We start from the raw sequence: 22,661 nt of genomic DNA on the forward strand, positions 1-22,661 counted from the left end.
CGAGAGTACAACAGGGATCTACTGCAGTAAAACTTTGCGCTCCAGTATGCCCTATGTCAGGGGTCGGCAACCTACGGCTCGGAGCCGCATGCGGCTCTTTACAGGCTGCTTCTTGACGATATGTACGTATGTACAGTATGTACTCAGATGCATTGCGGCTCTTGAAATACTGAATTTTGTACTGAATTGGAAAGAAATGGCTCTTCTTGTTATTTTGGTTGCCGACCCCTGCCCTATGTGGTAGTATATAGTATACCTTTGTGCACTCCATCATATCAATTACTGTGTGTGCATTTGTGAGAGCTTTTCATTGTTGTTCTTCCTCATATGGGCCGCCACGGTGGAGAGATGTTAACTACCTCGCCTGGTATACTGAAGGTCCTGGTTTTGATCCCAACCCTGACGCCTGTATATTTGGAGTTTGCATGTTCTCCCCGTGGTCGCGTGGAGTTGTATCTGTGTCCCCGGTTTGTTTCCTCCACATTTAGATACGTGTCTTTAGAGTATTGGGCTGCTATGAATGTCCACATCAGTCACTTCGCTGACCTCTCCTTTGCGTCGTCTTTGAAAGAGAGCTTCATAGCTCAGTTGGCCTTACCTGGTAAAATAAATGTAGTTCTCGCCACAGATAGTGTTTATTAATCTAAATGTGTTTTGCTTCCATTCAAGTTTGTAAGGCTCTATACTCTTAGTTTTTTCGGTAAAGTCACGTAGGTAAAAAATGAAATTAAAATTAATAAAAATAATTTTAATTTCATTTTTGACCTACGTGACTTTACCGAAAAAGACTAAGAGTATGAATCCTTGCAGTCGCAAAAGCTTCAAATCTAGAATTTGTAAGGCTCTGTCAATTTTGGTGCTGCAGTAGTTTTCGCATACTTTGCTTGGAATTCAGGCACCTGAGCTCGAGTCCCGACCCAGGGCTAACATGAGCCAGCGAGTGATAGTATGGTCACGTGGTGCTTGGCCGCCCCTCTTTCACTGTGGTGGTGAAGTATGGTCACGCAACTCCCTTGGCCAACACGGTGGGGGCATGCCTTCAACCAGCAGGAGATAAACAAAGGGCTTTAAATGGCGTTCTTTAATTGTCGCCATTTGCTTAAAAACGTGAGGGTTTATTTATAACATTTTACGTTACATTTCTTTGTAATGCAATCGTTTTTTTAAATATTCATATTTATTTGTGGGTTGTCTTTGTAGAGACTTGTTGTTCCTTTGGGCTCTCACCTGGTTATAAAGGACGGAAATAACTTCGGTCAACACCCAGGGTGTAAAAATAATAAATAATAACCCAACCAAGCGATACACTCGTTGTTCTGTTCTGACAGACAAATACATCACAGGGAATACCAGGTTAACGACGCATTTCTATTTACTCGATCTAACACAAAAACCTTTATTATAATTATTATGAAGGTTTCACACCTGCCTGTCATTTATCATGACGGTAAAAAAAAACAGGGAGGCATTCCTTTCAGTGCATTGAGATAAATAAAATCAGCCTCATGTTGTACATACCACATCAGCCTGTTTTAAAAGCAGCGTTGGTGCTCAAATTAAAATGAAACTTAAAGAACTTGTACTGGTAGTGATGTGGGTACAAAACAAAAACAATCGTCTTCTTGGTTCTTTCGGTAAAGTCACGTAGGATGGAAACAAAACAATAATAAAATAAAACATAATAAAATAATTCTCACGACGTTTCGGCCACAACGCAAGCAGGTGAAGACCAGGTCTTCACCTGCTTGCGTTGACCAGGTCTTCACCTGAGGACGGCTGCTTGCGTTGTGGCCGAAACGTCGTGAGAATTATTTTATTATGTTTTATTTTATTATTTTTATTGTTTCCATTCTACGTGACTTTACCGAAAGAACCAAGAAGATGAATCCCTGCAGTCACGAAAGCTTTAAATCGAAAAAAAAAAATCGTGTTCAGCCATTCATTCAATCCACTGCTGAACGAAGGCCCTCCCAATGCCATGTCAGTAATGGGGGTGGTTTGTCCATACTTCACCGTGATGGTCACTGGGTTTTGGTGACAGACGGAGAGGGTGCAGGATCGGTTCTGTGATATCACCCGCCACTGACTTTAGTTGTGGCCAGGAATCAAACCCAGACTGATGGGGGCCATCGTGCAGTTTGATAACCACCGCACCACCACTTCCTCCAGGGTCAAGGTGGACAACGCGGTATTAATAAAGGCTTGAGCAATGCAATTGAGTACGAAAGAATAATGCTAATTATTGCATTCAGCACTGAGAGAGACTGCACAGCCAATGCTTTGCAATTACAATTCCCGTGCGCAACTGCCGGTCGTTGAAATCCATACATCACATTGCGAGCGCGCGCGTGTGTGTGTGTGTATAATGTGTGTGTGTGGGTAGCAGTAGTGTAGCAGTTAATGCACTGCGCTATGAACCTGGCAACCCAAGTTCGATTCCCACTCGTGGTCAACGCCGGTGATGATTACGTGAACCGGTCCAGGACCTTTCCTTTCTCGACTCATCCTCAAATGAGCACCTGTTGCGGCGTGTAAACATCATCACTAGGAAGACAATGACGGCCGGGTGTGGTGTTGGGCACGCATCCCATCGCGTGCCGTGCCAGATTCCTTAGGCGCTCGCTAACAGCGCTTGCTCCAAAAGTTTGCTAACGCTATTAGGGGGATCTTTGTCTTTGTAATGCGTTTTTGACAGGCAGAGTGATTGATACATCTGACGCGCATGTGTGGTGTGGCCAATGCCGCGAGGTTGAAATTAATTGGGCTTTCATCAGTTAAATTGGCCAAAGTGAATGGTGCACGGATGCTGTCGTCCGTCGTGTCAATTATAAATAACGAGGCTCCGGAACGCAGCATATTAACCTGCCAGTTATCATTACTTCAGTATGAACTGGCAGTTCGGGAAGTGAAATTTATCATGGTAATTAAATTTATTTCAGCAGGAATGTCCCCGTTAGACGTAGATATCTAATTTGCGCGAGGGTTCTCGGGTACATGATTTAAAAATGTATGTTGAGTATAGAGTATAGTGTACGAATAATGTGTTGTGGCGCTCTCATACACTGTGGCTTTAGCGTCACACTCCACGGGATGTGGATGATTTGGCTCGCTGATTGTGAGCATCATATGTTTGTAAGAGTTAAGCACAATATCTCGTGGAGTGTCGAACTTTAGACTGACCCCGCTCTGAATAGACCAGTCGCGACCTCGAGGCTGTATTATTTGGGGGCTGAAATTCGTTTTTTGGCTTTTGATAGAACGAGTTATAAGTATGTACTCAACTGCTGTACAGTTGTGCAATATATACTCTGTCTAGCTCTTCTAGAACATCGTTAAACTTTGCATCAGTCACTGAGTCAACCACAATTGTGTATATTTAAAGTATGAGACCTGGGTGCCAGGCAGCTTTGTCTGTTGATGCTGTGTGCATTGCTTTGCTAACAGGGGTCAAGTCAAAGTGGTTTGCTACTCAAACGAGCATGGGGTGATGCTCGTCTTATGTTCACGGCACTGAACGAGTGGTGGAAAATCCACATTCCTACTTGAGTAGGGATTTAATCTACAGGACAAGAGTTGTTGATTCCCTACAAAGCGGTACTTATTTTAGCAGCAACAGAGACACGTTTTCCTCAGTCAAACCCCAACCGGTTATGGAATTCATGGCCTTCTGATTGCGAGCCACATGCTCGCACCGTTGCACCACCTGGCACAACGATATGTGGCTTAAAAGGGATGATCGATAAGTTAGTGTGATAATGCCACTATTAATATTCGTGCGTCGGGTGAAGCGGTGACAGATTGGTTACCCAAATGCACTCTGAACACGGTGACCTGAGTTTGATTCTTGGTGACGGCTAGCATCAGTGGCGAGTGATATCTGGTTCACCAACCCCGGCTGACTGGTGTGGTGACGTATGGTCAAGCAATCCTTTTGAATGGCATGGCGAGGCTTTAATCGATTAATTGATAAAGAGCTTAAGTATATTACTTATTATGTAATAATTGTATCGTGGGTGAAGCAATGGAGTACTGATATGATGATATTTCAGGAGTCTGGAATAATTAATTCTGTATTTCTTCATCTTCGCTTCTAAACTTAGTCGACACATAAAGAAGAATCCATCATGACACGAGTATTTCTATAATGAACCAATTACATAAGCATACTTTCTCGCAGCTCCCAGTTGAAGTTAAACATTTAAAAATATTTAATTGCCCATTAAATGAGTGCTCCATTTAACTTTTTTTTACCTTGAGCCGGGTCATGAGATGTGGATAAAACATAATCCAACAAATACATCAACGCCGCACACGTGAGTTAAGAAATAAATGCCCCCCCCCCCACCCTCTGAAAAGTGCCGAGTACCCGATCGTTGCTCCTACGTGAATAGGGCAGTGGCAGGATGTTAACTACCTCGTCTGGTATACAGGGGGTCGTGGGCTTGATCGATCCCGACCCTACCCAGAGGGCACCTGACCTCGGGCTTGTCGTTCTTGGAATATCTGTACCGGGTTGGTGTTTAATAATAATAATAATAAAACGTTCTAAATACTGCAAACGGGGTCTGTGTGGAATGCATCAAAACAGTTTTTATCGGACAGACATTGGCCTACAATGGTGCATTGAACTGAACTCTTACTTACAATGATTATTATGAATGTTATGGCACACGGGTGAAGACTCAGCGGGTAAGTGCGTGATGTTAAGAATGCGCCTTCACAGGGAAGGGCAATGATTATTGAGCACCAAGGTGTATTGAATAGGCGGGATGGTATTTTCCATTATTTTCCATCTGTACTTAAAGCGCCCTGAACCAGAGCCAAATGAAACGTGCAAGCCTGCAGGCATAGGCGTGCGATGGGCACTTTAAATCCGTGCTCGTGGCAGTTTGGGAAGGGATATTGATATTTCACTCTGAGCCTGGAACAATGAGAACACAGTGTGCTGTCGTCTTTCCCGAATGTCAAACGCTCTTGTTTATCAGTGGTTTATATATTTTTTAAACACCATATTAAGTAAAACTTTATTGTCTTGTTTTTCTGACGGTTATGTGGTCGTACATGCTCGTGTATGTATTATGTACTGTATGTTGAACTTCTTTCGCGCCGTACGTAGCCAACCGTGATAATCGGAGGTGCGGGGGAAGGTACAACGAACTAAAATACGAAAAAAGCAGTTCTCAAGAAATGAGTTTTCAATCTTGATGTAAAAGTGCACAGCCCCAGTGGCGCGTCTGAGAGCACGCGGTGCGGTGGATATTTAGTTGCTGGATATTTAGTCGGTGGATATTTAGTTGTGCAAATGTTATTGCACTGCCCTTGATCCCCGGTCTGCCTCTTCAGATTTCCCATCTCCGTTCCACGGCAATGTCGCTCTACGCCCAAGCGGCAAGGGAGGTCTGACTGTGGCGTCCTTTCCTCAGGGCAACCCCCTGGGGCCAGGGCATTGGTGATGGGGGTCCACCACCTTTGTCAAATCGATCACTGCGCCGCCTCCCGTATTCTCCAACAATGCAGCACTAGCTCCCGTGACGGAACAAAGAAGGCGCTTTTAACGAAGGGTACAGAATTTGCCCGGGGCTAGGAGAGTAACTTCAGACGCTGCCGGCTGCACACAGGTCCGTGCCTCCACGTCGCCCAGTAAACAGGCGCATTCCGTGCTCCCCACGGCACCCACCACCCACCCCAGTCAACAACAATGCCCCTTGCCCCCCCATATACATTTAATGTCATCATCATCGGCCATGATGTATCCACTGTTGAATGGAAGACTGGTAGGTTATACTCTCTTTCTGTTGTCTGAGACCACCTTCACATAAGCATCCATATGTTGGGCCTTTGCTATTTAAATGCGAGCGTATTGCTGCTGGAGGTCGTATATGTTGTGTGTGATTTATTCTGCTAAAATCAATTTGACTCCATCCGCCTTCTACGATCAGAGTCGTCTAAGCCGCACCTCAAGTCGACGGTTCGGTGGCTCAGCGTTCAAAACATCGCCGGGGAGATCCTGCCTCTAGAATCAGTCGGTTTCTGTTCTTCAATATATCTCTCCGCTGAGTCTTTACGGTGCCATAGTTTCGACATTCAGGCACATGACTGATTAGGTGACATTCAGGCACATGACTGATTGGGTGACATTGTTTAACCACGAGGTGTGAGGCACGCAGCCCCCCTGCAGGGCCAGGGTTGGAGGGAGACTGGGTCCCCTCAAGGCTCAACCCCCCCCCACTTCCACAATTTTAGTCAAGTCCAAAAATGTTGGTATTATGTGTAACGTCATCCTTTCCTCATGTACATAGGGGGGTGAAACGTCAGCCTTTCCTCGTATACCAAGTGCGTATGAGAACCGGGGTAGAATGGACGATAACCAATACAGACCGTACGTCGACTAATTATGTTCAGGGTGTAACATTTATTTTAAGTTTGTTTAACGTTGACTGTGTCGTAACCTCTCCCCCCATTTAGACAAGATCACGCTACAGGGTTGGAGTCACGTGGCACTTTAGAAGTCACCGTAGAGAAAGGGAAAAATGCTTAGCTTCACAAAATGCTCCCATAAACATCGCCTTATATATATGCATTTTATAACAGTGGTGTTGATGAATGTGTTGAGTTTTTCACTTTACAGTGAGATTCGTAGTACGTACAATAAATGAGTTTTGTAGCCTGTAGCATGATGACGGTTATGCGAAATACACATGTCCAAAATAACCCACATTCTAACTCACCCTATTGGTTAATCTATACAAAAACAAACATTATTCTGATAGGTACAGTATGTAAAATATCAAAGCTCCTACTGTCATCACATCTTTCTCTGTGTACTGTCACATCAAAATGTGCACTTTGTGCTCTGATATAACGATGCACATTCTGATTTAACTACGTACACTCTGTACTGTGACACCACAACTTGCTGTGGGATTTACTTCAGAAGTAGTGCTGTGATGTCAACTTCCCTGGACTGATCTCTGGTGCGAGTCGTAAGGGTGCCAAAAACATTTAAGTTAACTGTTGAGTCTATTTTAATGTGCAACACGGATTATCCCCGTTGAGCCAGTCGCCCAGCTATTTGACAAGGGAGATCCGTGGTGCGTGAGCACAGCAACAACAAAACAAGAACGTCAGTGTTGCAGAGAACGAGCACAGGGTCCTTGAGGAATATTGACGGTGGTACGCAAAACACATGCGAGTCGTCAAAAACAGTACAAATGTAATATGAAAAAGTTAGGTATAGGTCCACGTAAGCCATATATTTCAGTATAAGAGTGACATGGACACAGCGCAAGCACGTGGGAGCGAGAGGTGCGAGAAGACGTTAGGTACAGGTGCGTGCAGGTAAGCTGTGTGTTTTGGTCTAATTGGAAATGCCTTTGTCACGTGACATGAGACTGATGACGCAATTGGAGTGGAGTAGATGAATGTTGGTCGTGAGTGCTTCAGGTGCCTTCCACAAGCGAGCCAATGACAGCAGCGGAACGTACAGAGATGGGCGTGTGCTGTCGTGTGGCTCTCTCTGATAGGTTACCTTGGCATTTTGATTCTAGTTGACATCGACCCTGTCTGTGTGTGTGCGCATGTGTGTGTCTATGACGCGTGTGTGTGTGTGCCACGTGTGTGTGTGTGAAGTGTCGAGAATAGTGCATCCACTTGTAATTTTCAAGTTGGTGATAGTCGAGTAAGACATTTCAAAGCCAGAGTCCTTGGGTTAATAATGCATTTGCTTCCTAATGATATGTTGCGTGAAATGCACACACGCAGGCAGAGTAATAAAATGTTGTTTCTTATTGTAAATTGGAAATTGACCTTTCCATCAGGAATTTTTCATGAAAGAGTGATGGAGAAGGGACATTGCCCAAAATGTCACCTTTTATAAATTTGTTTACTTTCCTTGTAGGGCAGTGTAATTGACTAACGTGTTCGGTTTTTTTCCAGTTATTTGTGCTTTGTGCGCCACTGCCAATGCAGTATCGCAAATACAATAGCCACAAGGTGTTATTGTTTGGTGGATATGTTTTAGAAGATGTACAATATAGCACAGTCTCCCGTTTGCAATTCCGCCTATAAAACTTCACAACTTCCTAGAACTGTTCTCCGCAATGCGCTCGGAAATAAAAATAACCGCACGTTTTTACAATCGTCAAAAACACTCGCTTAAAAGTCGCATCATCTCTTCGATCAAGCACAATGAGCGGAGCAAGTGTTTTTTTTTGTCGTTGTTGTAACCAATAGAAAGTCTTGAGTTACAAACTAAACTAAACATAACAAAAAACTTTCCGGCTCTAAAGTTCATGCAATTTTCCGTTGCACCAAAGTGAATACGGTCGGAAGTGGGTTAATTAGCCATGACGCACATATGTAAGCGCCTTCATGCTTCCACAAGCATTCCTTCATGTCCGTCACATTTTGCTTGGTATTGATATGTGGGGCATGCTGAGATGACGTTTTTAAAATATATTTTGGTACCCAAGCCCAAGGTTGTGGGTGTGGAGCGCTGGCGCTGAATCGTGGGTTGCGAGTTCTCAGAAATGTTGTTAACTCGTTTGTAAACCTGTGATCAGAGCCGGCCCAGCCACTAGGCGACCCTTGCAATTGCAAAGGGCCCCGTGACCAGCAGAGGGCCCCCCTAGAGTCACTGCTAGCTAGTGGGTGAAAAAAATCATACATCAAAGGGGCCACCAACCAAATTTTGCTTAGGGCCCCCAAAGGTCTAGGGCCGGTTCTGCCTGTGATATCATCAAGGAGTACAATTCATCATGCAAACTCTGGTCATCCTCACAGCGGCGTTTGGCTAACCATCGAACGAAGACGGTCATTGCATCTCGCGCCTTCAGATGTTCTTCTGCGGCTGTCGAGAACGCTCTTCCGTCTAATATTATGGAAGCCACTGGAGCTTTGTACTGTTAAATCTCGATTGAAAACTATTTTCTTTAGAACTGATGTTTACGTTTAGTTTGTTGTCCTTTCCCCGCAACTCCGATTTGCATGGTTGGCTACAGACAGTGCGAAAGAAGTTCAACATACGCCCAAACAAATAGGCAGCAGACAGGCCAAGATGGGCGAGAAAGGGTCCCGGGACAGTAGTCTCCAAGACAAAATCAGAATCGGAATCTTTATTTATACTGGAGGAATCTGATGAGCTCTAAAGCTCTTTTCACAGATGTCCAGTAGCAGCGGGTCAGAACATGACAACAACACGCAATATAACATGATAGAATTGAAAAGTATATGAAAGGTAAGTAAATCACTCAAAAAGACACAAATAAAACTAAACTTTTTGATGTTACCAGGTAAAGTCCACTAAGCTATTATCGGAATCAGAATATTTAGTCATACTGGTCGAAACCGATTAGCTATAAAGTTATTTTTCACAGATGTCTAATAGGGGCAGGTTAGAACGTTACAACAACAAAAAATACAAAAACACGATGTTAGCTTATTTTATTCAGAAGCGACCTGGGAAGCTTCAACAAATGTAGATATATATATAAATTTAAATGTAGATATATAAATTTACTTCATTGCTGTATAACTTATAGATTGGATGTAGTATATTTTATTTTATTCAACCAATAACATGTAATAGTTACATACTTGGAGTAGACATTTTTTTTGAGAACACGTTTATTATTTAAATCATATATTTTAATGTAATGGCCATATATACTAAGTATGGGCGCCATGGTGGTGAGATGTTAACTACCTCGTCAGGGATACAGGAGGTCCTGGTTTTGATCCCAACGCTCAAGCCTGTATATTTGGAGTTTGCATGTTCTCCCCATGGTCGTGTGGATTTATCTCCGAGTCCTCCAGTTTTTCCCTCCACATTTAGAAACATGCGTATAGAGTATTTAGCTACAATACAATTCCACTTGATAAGCCACTTCGTTGGCCACGTTGCTTCTGAAAAATAGCTATATGGCTCAGTGGGCCTTACCTGGTAAAATACAACATAGTTTATTAAATAGTTTATTATATGATTATATTAGAAAATGTATGTACATACTGTAATGCACTGCGGACCAATATACTAGACGTGATTTGGCGATTCAATTGTGCGCCAAAGAATCAACTATTGTCAATATATTTACACTATACGCGAATGTGCGCAGTGATTAACGCACTGCGCTTTGAACTCTGTATCCTGAATTCAACTCGCAGCCGCGGTTCACATCAGTGGCGAGTGATATTTGAGCCAATTTTGGGTATCCCCCACCCCTCGCGCTTTTTTGACCGCACATTCAATGAGTACTCGGCGCAGTGTGTAAACATCAGCACTGTGGAGACAAAGGGGGGGGCGGGTGTGGTGCTGACTGTGCCACCCACCTCCCCCTCTACGTTGTGCTGGCCTTCATAGGCTCTCACGAAGAGCAATTGACCCAACAGCTACATTAAATCACGACGTTTCGGGCGCAACACATGCGTCCGTCATCAGGTGGGAAAGCATGGCCTCCTGCTGATGCAGACTGTTTTGGCAGTCTGCTGATGCAGACACCTGATGACGGACGCTTGTGTTGCGCCCGAAATGTCGTGATTTAATTTAGTTGTTTTCATTTATTTTATTTTCTACCTACGTGACTTTACCGAAAAAAACCAAAGAGTATGAATTCTTGCAGTCACGAAAACTTCAATTCTAGAATTGAACCAACAGCCTTTGTTGACGACACGGGGATCTTTTTTTCTGTGACCTGTGAGTGTGATTTCTCAATTGTTATTGTCTCTTGGTTCAAGTCCATATGAAACCCAAAGTGCTGTCATAATTGTAACCTATTGCAAAAACATTGTTAAAAGAAATTATATCTTTTTGAGACCACTTCACCTTTTTAGTTTCTAAAGTTACCCTTACAATAGGATGCAGTTATAGATTTAGACACACGCAATGATTATGATTAGCATCCGCTTACGAGCCCAGTTGATGGGCGATTTTAAGTTGCCTTCATTATAGATTTGTGAAACTGATGATCATAAAATAACAAAATCACCAGATTACTTTGAATTTGTCTTCTTGTTTGAAAATCGGATTTTTGTTTGATTCAATGTTAAGTTTTGTCTGTGAACAGCATGAGTTTAATACCAGTCACAGAAAACATTTGCCAACATATATTTTTTAAGCAAACAGACATTGATTAAATATGAAACTTACTTATCATGGCAGTTTTCCATGCTCGTAATGCATTTTTTTTTAACAGCACTGCACGAGACAATGCAATTCACAAATTTACACTTGTCTAAAAATAACTTTTAAGGAATATCTTGCGTGCAAAAACATACTATTGACGAACACCCCTTTAAATGTTACTTCTGTGCAGAGAGAGCAAACAATGACATGTGTGCCTTTGGGTGTACTGCATATGACATCATTGGGAAACTTTACAATAGTTATATTTCAACCTGTCATTTGACATGAATGAAAATTAGACCTTTACTCCGCTTGACTCCCTGATGTCTGTTTTTAGCCACTTGCCAACCAATAATTTCTGAGTTATAATTGGGGAGCCGACCTGAAAGCAAAACTAAATTGCTTTAGTTTAAATGCTGCATTCTACACCACGTGCACTGCATTTGTAAGGTGTGGGTGAAGAGGTGACGCGGGTTCGTGTGTTGCACGATATCCCAGCCACCTGAGTTTGATTACCAGCCAAGGCTAATTGAGTGGTGAGTGCGATCTGAACTAGCCCTGGGCAATACCCCCTTTACCTACTCACAGTGACCAGCATGGATAAGTATGGTCAAAGAATACACTGCAAAGGGAGGCCTTCATCCAGCAGTGGATGCGCATACTTATTTTCGTTTATTTTTCCTGAAGACCATTGCGTGTCTGTGCTATCTCTACCACACTCCCAAAAAGTGTATTTATATCCTACCTTAAACCCTGAAAAACTAGCAGGGTTTTCATTTCCATACGTTGCTGTGTGTACATTAATAGATGTCTTCGTTTCGCTCAAGGATATTTACAATCTGCAGCTGTATCCCCCGTGAGCCAAACATTGACTGAACTCAGACTCTGAGTCGGGTTGGGTCCGGTCAACACCTGGATGGGAGACCACTGAGAACACGACTTGGTTGTTTTAAGTGATGTCATTCCTCAGTGAAGGGCCAGAGATAAATCCAATGTTTTTTAGTCTTATTTTTACCATCCCATTTGTATTTTATTGGCTTTTTTTCTGTATCTTTTGTATCGCTTTGTCTGCTTCATGAGTCTAAATACAACATTGGCATACATAATGCGTATCTTTGCATGATTTGTAAATAATCAATGAATTGATGCTCTATTACATTCCACCTTGAATTATCAAGAGAACACATTACCGTATTACCAAGACATTAACAAATGATGGCATAAGTAAAGTAAATATTTTACGAGCCCAAAAGCTTTGTTTTGAAGAAAAAAATTGGGTTCTTTCTAGATATATTATTATTATTACTATTTCTTTTAGTCGTGGATAGCAGAGAGAGGTGCTGTATTTCTGTGCGTGTACGTCTATGCTGCCTTCCAGCCGAGTTTGAGCAGCCTGGTTGAAGTAAGGTCAAATAAATCCTCATGACCATGCATGGAGGAATGACACAAAGGGTATTACAAGTACTTTATTCCTTTGCTCGGCTGTGGTTGATGCCTGGGAGAATAAAAATATGTTAGTTTGCAGTCTGTTGGCATTCTCGACCCGAAATCTCTCGTTGGCATGCTGTGTAAAAGAATCCACCTTATACCAACATATTACGATGACATTACAAAGTGGTGAAATAAGCAAAGTAAATATTTGACAAGCCCAAGTATTGATGTATTTCTAAAATAAGTGTTTTAAAGATATATATTATTTGCATTACAGCATTTTGTTTAGCTTGTTTAAATCCAGGATTAATGGAACACTGTGTTATTGCATAGTACATAATTGCTGGCCTGACTGCTTTAAACAAAGCTTATTAAGAATAACAGAGGTTGTGCTTGTCCACTGAAGACACCTGCTAATCTTTTAGAAAAACATGTTTAAGAAAAGGTTTCTAGCCTGCGGGCAGGGTGTGATAATTTCATTTCAAGTCATCAACCATTCTCAAAGTGTTTGGCTTGGGTTGCTAGGTGCCTGGTATAAAGCGAGCGAAAATGTATAAATACAATGATACATATTTTCCAGTCTGTTGAAAATCCACTTCTAGATGAAGGCCTTCTAAATCCGTGTTTGTAATGTACATTGTTTGATCATACTTCACCATACTTAGCAATGTGGGTTGGTCAAGCTGGAGGGGAGGCCAGTCCTGGTAACAATAGACTCACAAAGAGTACTGAAAGGTACATAGAGACGAGCAGATTCACATCGAGACCCAGACTTACATAGAGATCCACAGATGTGCACATAGACAGAGTCACATAGATACCCACACATGTACATAGAGACACAGACTCTTATAGAGACCCACATACTTAGAGACACAGACTCGCATAGAACACTTGGCACTGATGTTAGCCATGAACAGAAATGGAATTCATGTCACAAGGTTCATAGAAAACCCCAAAGTGAAAAATGTAATTTATATTTCAGTGAGATTCATTTTAAATCAGGTACTTCCATTTATATTTAACAAGCAATGAGTAAAATGACACTTAAAAAATTGCTGGGAGGGAATAGTTTTAAATGCAATTTACGCTACTCTTTGAACTGTGCGGGAACAATGGTGGTGTAGGTGGTGGAATGCACACTTCGCTACAAACCCGGTGATCCGAGTCCATTTCTGCTCTTGGCTGACAGCAATGGCAATGATATCTGAACTGGTCCAGTGCCCCATCTCCTAAATCCACCAAGCCACACTGCTCAGCATCATATTGTATTGTGAAACAACTCATGACCAACACGGAGGGGGGTGGGCGAGTTTGCATTGGGCAGTGCATATCAAAATGACTTAAAATATATTGTTGTATTTATTGTTGATTTTATTGTGCAGTGAATACAGCTCTTTTTTTTCTTACAGGTGACCCTGAACTGGGATGCAGAAGGCTCATGTTTGGAACAGTGGAAGGAGACCATCAGAAACCCGGACAAAGTCTTAACCTACTGGCACAAGCTGAATGTGCCTGATTCACATAACATCAGATTTTGAAGGGAAAGAAAACGAATCTACGCCCCCCCCCCCCCCCCAGATAATAACACCATTGTTGGTTCACAGCAGATAAATTATGGAACTGGTCTCACAATAAAATATAATGCAACCATTGTGGCTAACCCACAAGTATTGCAAGAGGCAGCTCAAAAGAATGTGATGGACCATTCATCCTACCTGATCTGGAACCCAGCCAAACCACGAGATTCAGCCTTTCATTGGGTTCTCAATTGCCGGACTCTTCGTCCACGTCATCTAATCCCTCTTGCCAAATCACCCAGAATGCACCCGATCTTGTCAGATCTTGTGAGATCTCATTAGCTAAGCAGGTTGAGCCTGGATAGTTGCAACATTGGGAGACATCCTAAACAACTGTGCAATAATTACATGTAATTATGAAAGTTTAGAATGTGTAGGGTATGGCTATGACACGTGTAAGCCAAAGCACAGGGAGTGTAATCTGTATCTCCTTACGACTGATTTGAAGAATATTGTGACAGGCTTACATATCAGAGTAACTTGACTCGTCTCATATAGGAGCTGCAAAAGAATAATGTGCTGCTTGCAATCCCAAAAACTGCATGAAACATTGATGAATTTTACAAAGTACCTCGCAATGATTTTACAACGTGAGCCATGATATAGACACATTCAGACTAATTAGGAGTTGTACGGGGCTGATGAATGTGTTAATGCACGACTGTTATCTTTTTTTGCTGCTAATAATACTTTGCCTTTGTCAAATTCAATGTTATTATCTTCAAACACAAGTGTGTGTTAAGCATATATATTTATGATGACTAGGTTTCATTGGGTAAATTTTTATATTATATATCATTTTATGAATAGGTTATTCGAATTATGTACACATTTTCTGGTAACAGATGCAAGCAAAAAAAAGTGGTCTTTTTCAGGAAAATGTGTTTTAAGGGTTTTTATAAATTTTGCCTTCATCCAGTAGTGGATTGACCGTGACTGATGATGATTGGTGTTGTATTCGAGAAATACCTTTACATAGGTAAAGAACTTACTTATATCAGGCAAGTTGGGTCTACCCTTCCCTGCCGGCAACATAGGTTGGAAATGGTGGATATGCCCACACTTGGCCCAACTGCACTTTTACACTTTACCTTCCCAATTGTCGTCTAAACTGGTGCAATACCAGTTGGTGAAATGTGGCCAAACTTTTACAGGTGTTGGCCCAAAGAAATGCATCTTCAATAATGTATTAAGTGTTGTACGTTTTAGAAAAATTGCGTGTGCAAACAGCTGCATTTGCACACATATCAATGTATATGGGCGCGTTTTAAAAGTGGAGTTTAATTAATGTCTTCAGTCTATTAACATAAGATATTTTCTTCAGATTTTTTTCAGTAATTACATGAGGTGTAAATGTTTCGGCCAAAAATCATATCTGTCTGTCTCCTCGTGTATGAAGTTAAAATGTAAACCGTCAATTTCTGGAGGAACATGCAAAATGTGTTCATGCCCTAGCACCAGGGGCGGTTTCTTCATTAGGGCGATTGGGCGACGCACCACCAATGTCATTCAACCACAGAGTCACGCTAGCCGTCACTGTGCCTCTGGATATAGTCCAATCAGCGTCATGTCACGTTCTGTGGAGTACCGCCTCTTTTTGGGCGATTTCACTCCGGCTGAGAATCGCCCCGAGTGGCCCCATAGACTTACATTCAAAGATGTTTTTTTTCGAACGGGGGCGCTGCAAAGCATTCTCTATGGCTTCCGGGAGGGCTCGCCCTAACGTGCTTACGTCATCATACGTGCTTACGTCATCATACGTAAGCACGTTTCATCCAACAATATAATTTGTCGCCACCTAGTGGAATCTTTAATAAAATAAACTTGAGTGGATTGTATATTAATAGTGAGTATAGAAACAAACAAGATGTATTGTAAGTCACCTTATTTTTCATTAATATTAAAGAAGTGAAGTTGCCTTTACATGCTTAAGCTGTTAATTTATCCATTGCATGGGTGGACCTTATCCTTATCAATCATCCAGACATTTGCTCCCCCTGAGAGATTTTGCAGGAGCCGCCACTGCCTAGCACTAACAGTTTAATTACCTCGTTTAGTTTTGTATGGCTTTCAGAATGACAAAGGTATACTCTATATGTGAAAACGAAAATCTGGTCAATGTAAGTAAAAGGTCTTTCCCATAATGCCCTCATAGTGTTTTGTCTTTATTGATAACTTAAAAATGTCATAGACATAGCCATAAAACTTTGTTTATGATTAAAATGTGCTAAGATGGTACTATTTTGCATTAAATTATAATGTTTGTTCTGTCTATATGGACAGGACTGAGGCAAAATTCAGTCCTCATTCTATTATCCAACTTTCCCAGTCTATTACTCTTCTCTTAATATTTGTATTCTACCAGGTAAGGCCCACTGAGCTATACAGCTATTTTTTATAAGCGACCTGGTCACAATTGTTAGCTCAATAAAGTGGATTATCACGTGGAAATTTATAGCAACCAAATACTCTAAAAATCCACACGACCACGGGGAGAACATGCAAACTCCATCAGGGGATCGAACGCACAACCGGCATATCAGGCGAGGGAGTTAACATCTCACCACCCATCCAACAACAGCGTTCTTGATTCTTGTTTTCTACCCTTCCTTTTAATGTAAATGAAGCTTCTCCTTTCACAGCATGTCCAATACATTCCTTCTTTCAACTGCTGTATGAATGTATGTTGGAGTTTTTTCACATACGTACGTAGCCAACGTGCTAATTGTATAAACAAGTACTGTACAAAATTTGACACTACTGTATTGGCTTTCTTTGCTTACAAAATCCCCAAGTTTTTCTTCTCGTAACAAATTCCCAGTTCACACTTGCCTGCTTCTCTCCTACAACTACATTCCAATCTCCCATTATCGCTACGGGTTTTAATGAGTTCTTCTATTAATGCACCTCTCCTTCACGACTGTGCTATGAAGTTACATAGACACGTGGGTGATGACAATGTCCCTCGGTTTCGTATCGTTCTTCACCATCATCAATCTATCATTTGCTCAATTTCACTTTGGAAACAGACTTCCCTGTCCTCCCAAACAGGCTGAGTGTGACTACCCTTTGGCTTTCTCGTCCACCAGAGAATAGCACACTTAACACCATTGCTCTGAATATCTCTCGTCTCTCCATCTCACCTCACACAATCCACGCACGTTCAGCGTTTCTCTGTCCACTTCTCTCAACGTTTTCCAACTCGCTGCCTCTGAGCATTGTTCTTACATTCCACATTCTAATCTTAAATTGTCATTTGTGAGCATTTTGTTTGTTCATTACCAGATGTGGTTCCCTCCCATTCATTTGGAAGAGCCCCGTTAACGGCATTACTCCTTTATATATTAAACGTTAAGGTGGTTCTTCAAGGATTCATATGCAGTTGTTGAGTTGTATTTTTCATTATTATAATTCCCTATTATAATTTTTTTTAATATATACATCTTATGTTTTGAAAGAGTCGTGCTTAACACAACTAACATATGCCCATTTAGAATTGTCAATTTCAATAAATGCATACATTTTTGCTTAGTAACAGTGTACCATACTGGACTTGATTGTGTAGTGGCATTCTCGTCCACGTGGAGGTTTGCGAATGCATGCATTAAAATGCATGTCCCCAGGCAATGCGGTTTATATAGCACCATAAAAATGAATGCTACCACATTTCAGGTTTTATGTGATTGAACTGATGCGACACTTGTGGTACATTAAACCCCAAGTAAAAAAAATGCTTCACGCAGCATTATTGTCATCAGACGTTTAATGTCATACAATCCTTAAATGTAGGTATCCTGGCTTAACTGACGGTATTCCGTTTTTTTAATTATTGCTGGTAAAATATGTATTATACACTTTAATATTTGATAAATGAAATATTTTCTTTTACAGAAAATGGTATTGTTATATAATTTACGTTCACAAAGTCCAACATATAGGATAACTCTCCTTATCCGTTGTGATGTAGGGGATCAATTTTGGAGATTCTATTATCAGTGGGATTATTCATAATGTATTTTCCAGTTATCTGTTGTAAAACAAAATCTGGAAAATTGGAGAAAAAAAGCTACTCGACTCCAACTGGCCATGAAAATATCGTAGGTAACACTGGCCGATTGCCAAAATACTTCCGAAATAAATGTAGTTCAACTTTACTAATTGTGGGTCACTGATAATTAAAATGATGATTAATTGGCTCTAGTTTTAAAGATATGCTACTGGGTCAGTATATAGGACCCTTGACTTGGGAATGGTGGAGGATAAGAGAGTTATAAAGGGAAGGAATCTCAAATTTAACCAAAAATTACTAAAATTTATATTTGACTGGATCTATGAATAAATCTATGACTGAGTTTGGACAGTACTTGCTTTTTGAGCAAAACAATGAATGATGCAATCTGAACCTGGTATTGCATCATACATTATATAAATTGCATCATGTTATTCCTAGAAGTCATGGATGATGCAATCATAACTAGGCTTACATCCCTCTGCTGAACAAATTGCCCTATATCAGCTCTAGAAATCATACAGTGTCGTGCTCTCTTATTTGTCAGTGTTTGATTTTGCAAAGGGACACATTTCTGTTTAGCCAAAGTGAGCAGAGATGCCTCGTACTTGTGTGGACAAAGCAGATAGCGTCTGCTATGTTTGTGGTGAAGTGACTTTTGCATCACAAAAGCGCAGTATAACCACGATGGTTAAGAAAGCCTATCACCTTTATTTTGGCTGTAAAATTGGAGATCAGGACAAGATGTGGGCCTCACACATATGCTGAAACACTTGTGCAACAAATCTTCGCCAGTGGTCGAACAGGAAAAGGAAATCTATGCCTTTTGCAGTGCTAATGATTTGGAGAGAGTCAACAGATCATATCGGCAATTGTTACTTCTGAATGGCGCCTCCAGTTGAGAAAGGTGTGTTAAAGATGAAAAAGTGGACTGTGCATTATCCAAACATTCCATCAGCTATACGCCCAGCACCCCACGGAGAAGGAATGTCGGTTCCTCATGCACCATAATCATTCTCACTTGAGTCTGACGAGGAAGAGGATGGAACTTCTGGTCGTGAACCGTCAAGGTCACATGACCCAGATGTTCTCCCATCCTCCTCCTCTGAACCACACCTCGTAATACAAGGCGAACTGAAAGACATTGGCAGGGATTTGGAGCGACCCAAGAGTAAGGCAGAGCTGTTGGGCTCCAGGCTGCAGCAGTGGAAACTCCTGGCAGGTGATGTTAGGGTTTCCATGTTCCATGACCGTCAAAAGGATCTTGTCCCATTCTTCTTCATGGAAGGTGATCTTGTAGCCGGCAACAACATCGATGGTGTGATGGCAGCCCTCAACTTCGTTCATGATCCAGATGAGTGGAGACTGTTCATTGATTCATCGAAGATGAGTCTTAAAGCTGTTTTGCTGCATAATGGAAATGTTTTACCATCAATTCCAGTTGGTCATGCAGTCCACATGAAGGAAGCCTATGACAACATGAAACAACTTTTGAGGTGCATAAACTATGACCAACATCAGTGGCAGCTTTGTGGCGATTTGAAGGTTGTTGCTCTCTTGCTTGGTCTGCAGACTGGATATACAAAGTACTGCTGATTTCTCTGCAAATGGGAAGTCGTGCCAGAGAATCCCACTACATAAAGATAGATTGGCCACTCCGACAGTCATTGGAGCCTGGGAGGAAGTGTTCAGCATCCACCACTTGTTGAATCAAGGAAGATTTTGTTACCACCCTTACACATCAAGCTGGGTCTGATGAAGAACTTTGTCAAAGCCATGGACAAAACACAAGCAGCTTTCAAGTACCTCCGTGGAAAATTTCCAAAGTTAAGTGAAGCTAAGACAAAGGAAGGTGTCTTTGTTGGTCCTCAGATTCGTGAACTTCTTCGAGATGATGCATTTGACTGCACTGCGTGGCAAGGAAAAGACGGAATGAAAAGCCTCCTCAAGGCATACAAAAGCCATGATTGCAACATACATTATTTGCACCCTCCTCTAGATTTTTCCCACCAAACTATGGAGCAGTGAGCGACGAGCATTGCGAGCGATGTCACCAGGACATTGCAACAATGGAGAAACGATATCAGGGCAAATGGAGCCCATCAATGCTTGCAGACTATTGCTGGACAGTGACGAGAGATGCTCCATTTAATGAATGCAAGAGACAAGCCAAGAAGCGCCGAGTAGACACTGAATTAAGACTAAACTATGTAGTTATATTTACATAATAGTGTTTTGCCATTTGTTTCATAATACATTTTATTTATATAACCCTTTTGCTGATTATGATTAAAGTGTTACATGAACAGGACAGGTGACATTTTATCATGTAAAGCAACCATAAACACGTGAAAAGACCTAGGTTTGCAATTTATGAGTAAAACTCCACTATCTACACAATATACTTAGACATGAAATGTAAAAACTTAAATATCTTGTGAACAGTACCCAATCAGTTGTTTTAATTGTCATATTTGAATTCAGCACATCAAAATCCATAATAAACAGCACATTTCATCTCTGAAGCAAACGTCTAATTTTTTTTAGACCAGTGTAATTGCAAGCCATTCTCCATTGACTAATGGAAAAAGTCACAGATGATGGTGAATAGTTTGAAGATTAAGGCTGCATATAATAGGATTTTTTTGGGCCCTATAGCTACCGCAAATAATGAGTAGCGGGAAATAGGTTAACAAATAAGATATATCTTGTTGTCCTTGACTTAGTTTCTTATGGATATGATTGCGAATTATTATATTTGTTGCTGATGCATATCGTTATCAGGGAATGGTGTAATGATAATGAAGGCTTGTGAAAGCCTTGATCTAGCAGCGGATTGATTATGGCTGCTGATGTGACAATTCACCCCCAATGTGATTTCATGAAAAGTCACAATTGATACTCGATTCTTTGTTAACATAATGGTGAAAGTATTGGCCTCTATTTGGTGGAGTTTTTATGGGTAAGTTGCAAAACTACTGTCCTAGGAAAATTATTGGCCTCTCTCATTTACAGCATTGTACTCCTATGACCCGATTTCAATGTTTTGGTTTGTTACTTTTTGATTTTTTGTTTGGCTAAAATGCATTTCACCGACAATGGGGCACATCCTTAATATTGATGTTTGTAGCTATTTTATACTCTTTGGTTCTTTCGATAAAGTCAAGTAGGTACAAAATATGCATTTCAAAATATGCATTTCAAAATTTTAATTTCACCGACAATGGGGCACATCCTTAATATTGATGTTTGTAGCCATTTTATACGTCTTGATTTAATTTATTTTCTACCTACGTGACTTTACCGAAAGAACCAAAGAGTATGGATTCCTGCAGTCACGAAAACTTCAAATCAAGATTATAGCCATTTTGTCAAGGTATGCTGGTTGAATCGCAAAACCTCAGCTGTATTATATGTTTGGTTGTCATTATAATACATAAACGACACTGTGTGGAGTTGGTGTTATAGTACTTAAATTGCCCTGGATATTTGTGTTACGTCACTTTATTAATTTACCGTCTTAAAAAAAAGTTTTTTACTATCAAAAAAATCAACTCCATACTGTACACGGTTATTTAGTAAGGACTAGCTTGTTTGCCCGTCCAAGGACGGGTGTATATAGCAGTAAATCTGAAATATTCAATTGAAAAATTGTATGTCCTGCGTCGTCCTTGACACAAAAATGTCTTCGTTCATATTAACACAAAAATCCTCATACCCCTCAATAGTGTTTTTAGAAAACGAAAGTGTATTTCATTGCATTGCACATAATGCACATTATGTATGAGTTGACTATTTTAATGGAAAGCTGTATTTTGTTTTAGTGTAAGCTTTACAATCATTAATGCACCATGGTTGCACGACATTGCAGATACGGTACGTGTGATTACAATGCCATCTTGTGGAAGACTTTTGAATCAGCCATGACAAGCGCATGTGAAACTGAAATGAAGGTATTGCAAATTAGCATTCTTATTCATTAGAATTACAGTGAATAATAAGTTCCAGGTAAAATATACATTGTAAATGTAGTTATTATTCAAGCCTGTAAATTACATATCTTTACTCTGAGAAGTTTGAAAAACGCATGTGGTATACTGTCTTATTAAAAGCTTTTTGATTATAAATGACACATCAGTCATATTTAAAAAAAACTTATAAATATGCACGATGGATTGCGCTATTGATAAATCTTGTTATCCAAACTTATTAGCACATCTTATTCACTTGAATACATGTAATTGTATTCCTGCATATGTTCAGTCCTTCCAGGAAACGACTTCTTGGGCATTTTAGTCTGGCTAAATTTTAAGTTTGAAACAATGCGTAAAAAGACATCCAACCATTATGCAAAAAACACAATGCTCTACGTCAGAAAATTATTCTAGTTTTCACATAATGCACAAAGGTTGAATGCTTTTTACACATTTGTGTTGTTGTTTTCAACTGTTTGAAGCCTGCACTATTGTTCATGTTATAATGGGGGTTTCTTATAATCTACACATTATTAATGGGTATGGTT

The 22,661-nt window shown here is 40.8% G+C and overlaps 1 protein-coding gene across 1 annotated transcript in view; it reads left to right on the forward strand.

The window, feature by feature from the left end:
• Window positions 1-16,274, forward strand: part of TC2N (tandem C2 domains, nuclear) — a 41,714-nt gene extending 25,440 nt beyond the window's left edge. Inside the window, exon 11 of the mRNA XM_078602268.1 lies at window positions 13,963-16,274. Within this exon, the coding sequence (XP_078458394.1) occupies window positions 13,963-14,091 (129 nt within the window). The 3' untranslated portion in view covers window positions 14,092-16,274. The remainder of the gene's footprint in view (window positions 1-13,962) is intronic.
• Window positions 16,275-22,661: the final 6,387 nt, after the last annotated feature.

The sequence above is a fragment of the Lampetra planeri genome, chromosome 18, assembly GCF_965212315.1.
Source record: "Lampetra planeri chromosome 18, kcLamPlan1.2.h2, whole genome shotgun sequence".
Lineage (NCBI taxonomy): Eukaryota > Metazoa > Chordata > Hyperoartia > Petromyzontiformes > Petromyzontidae > Lampetra > Lampetra planeri.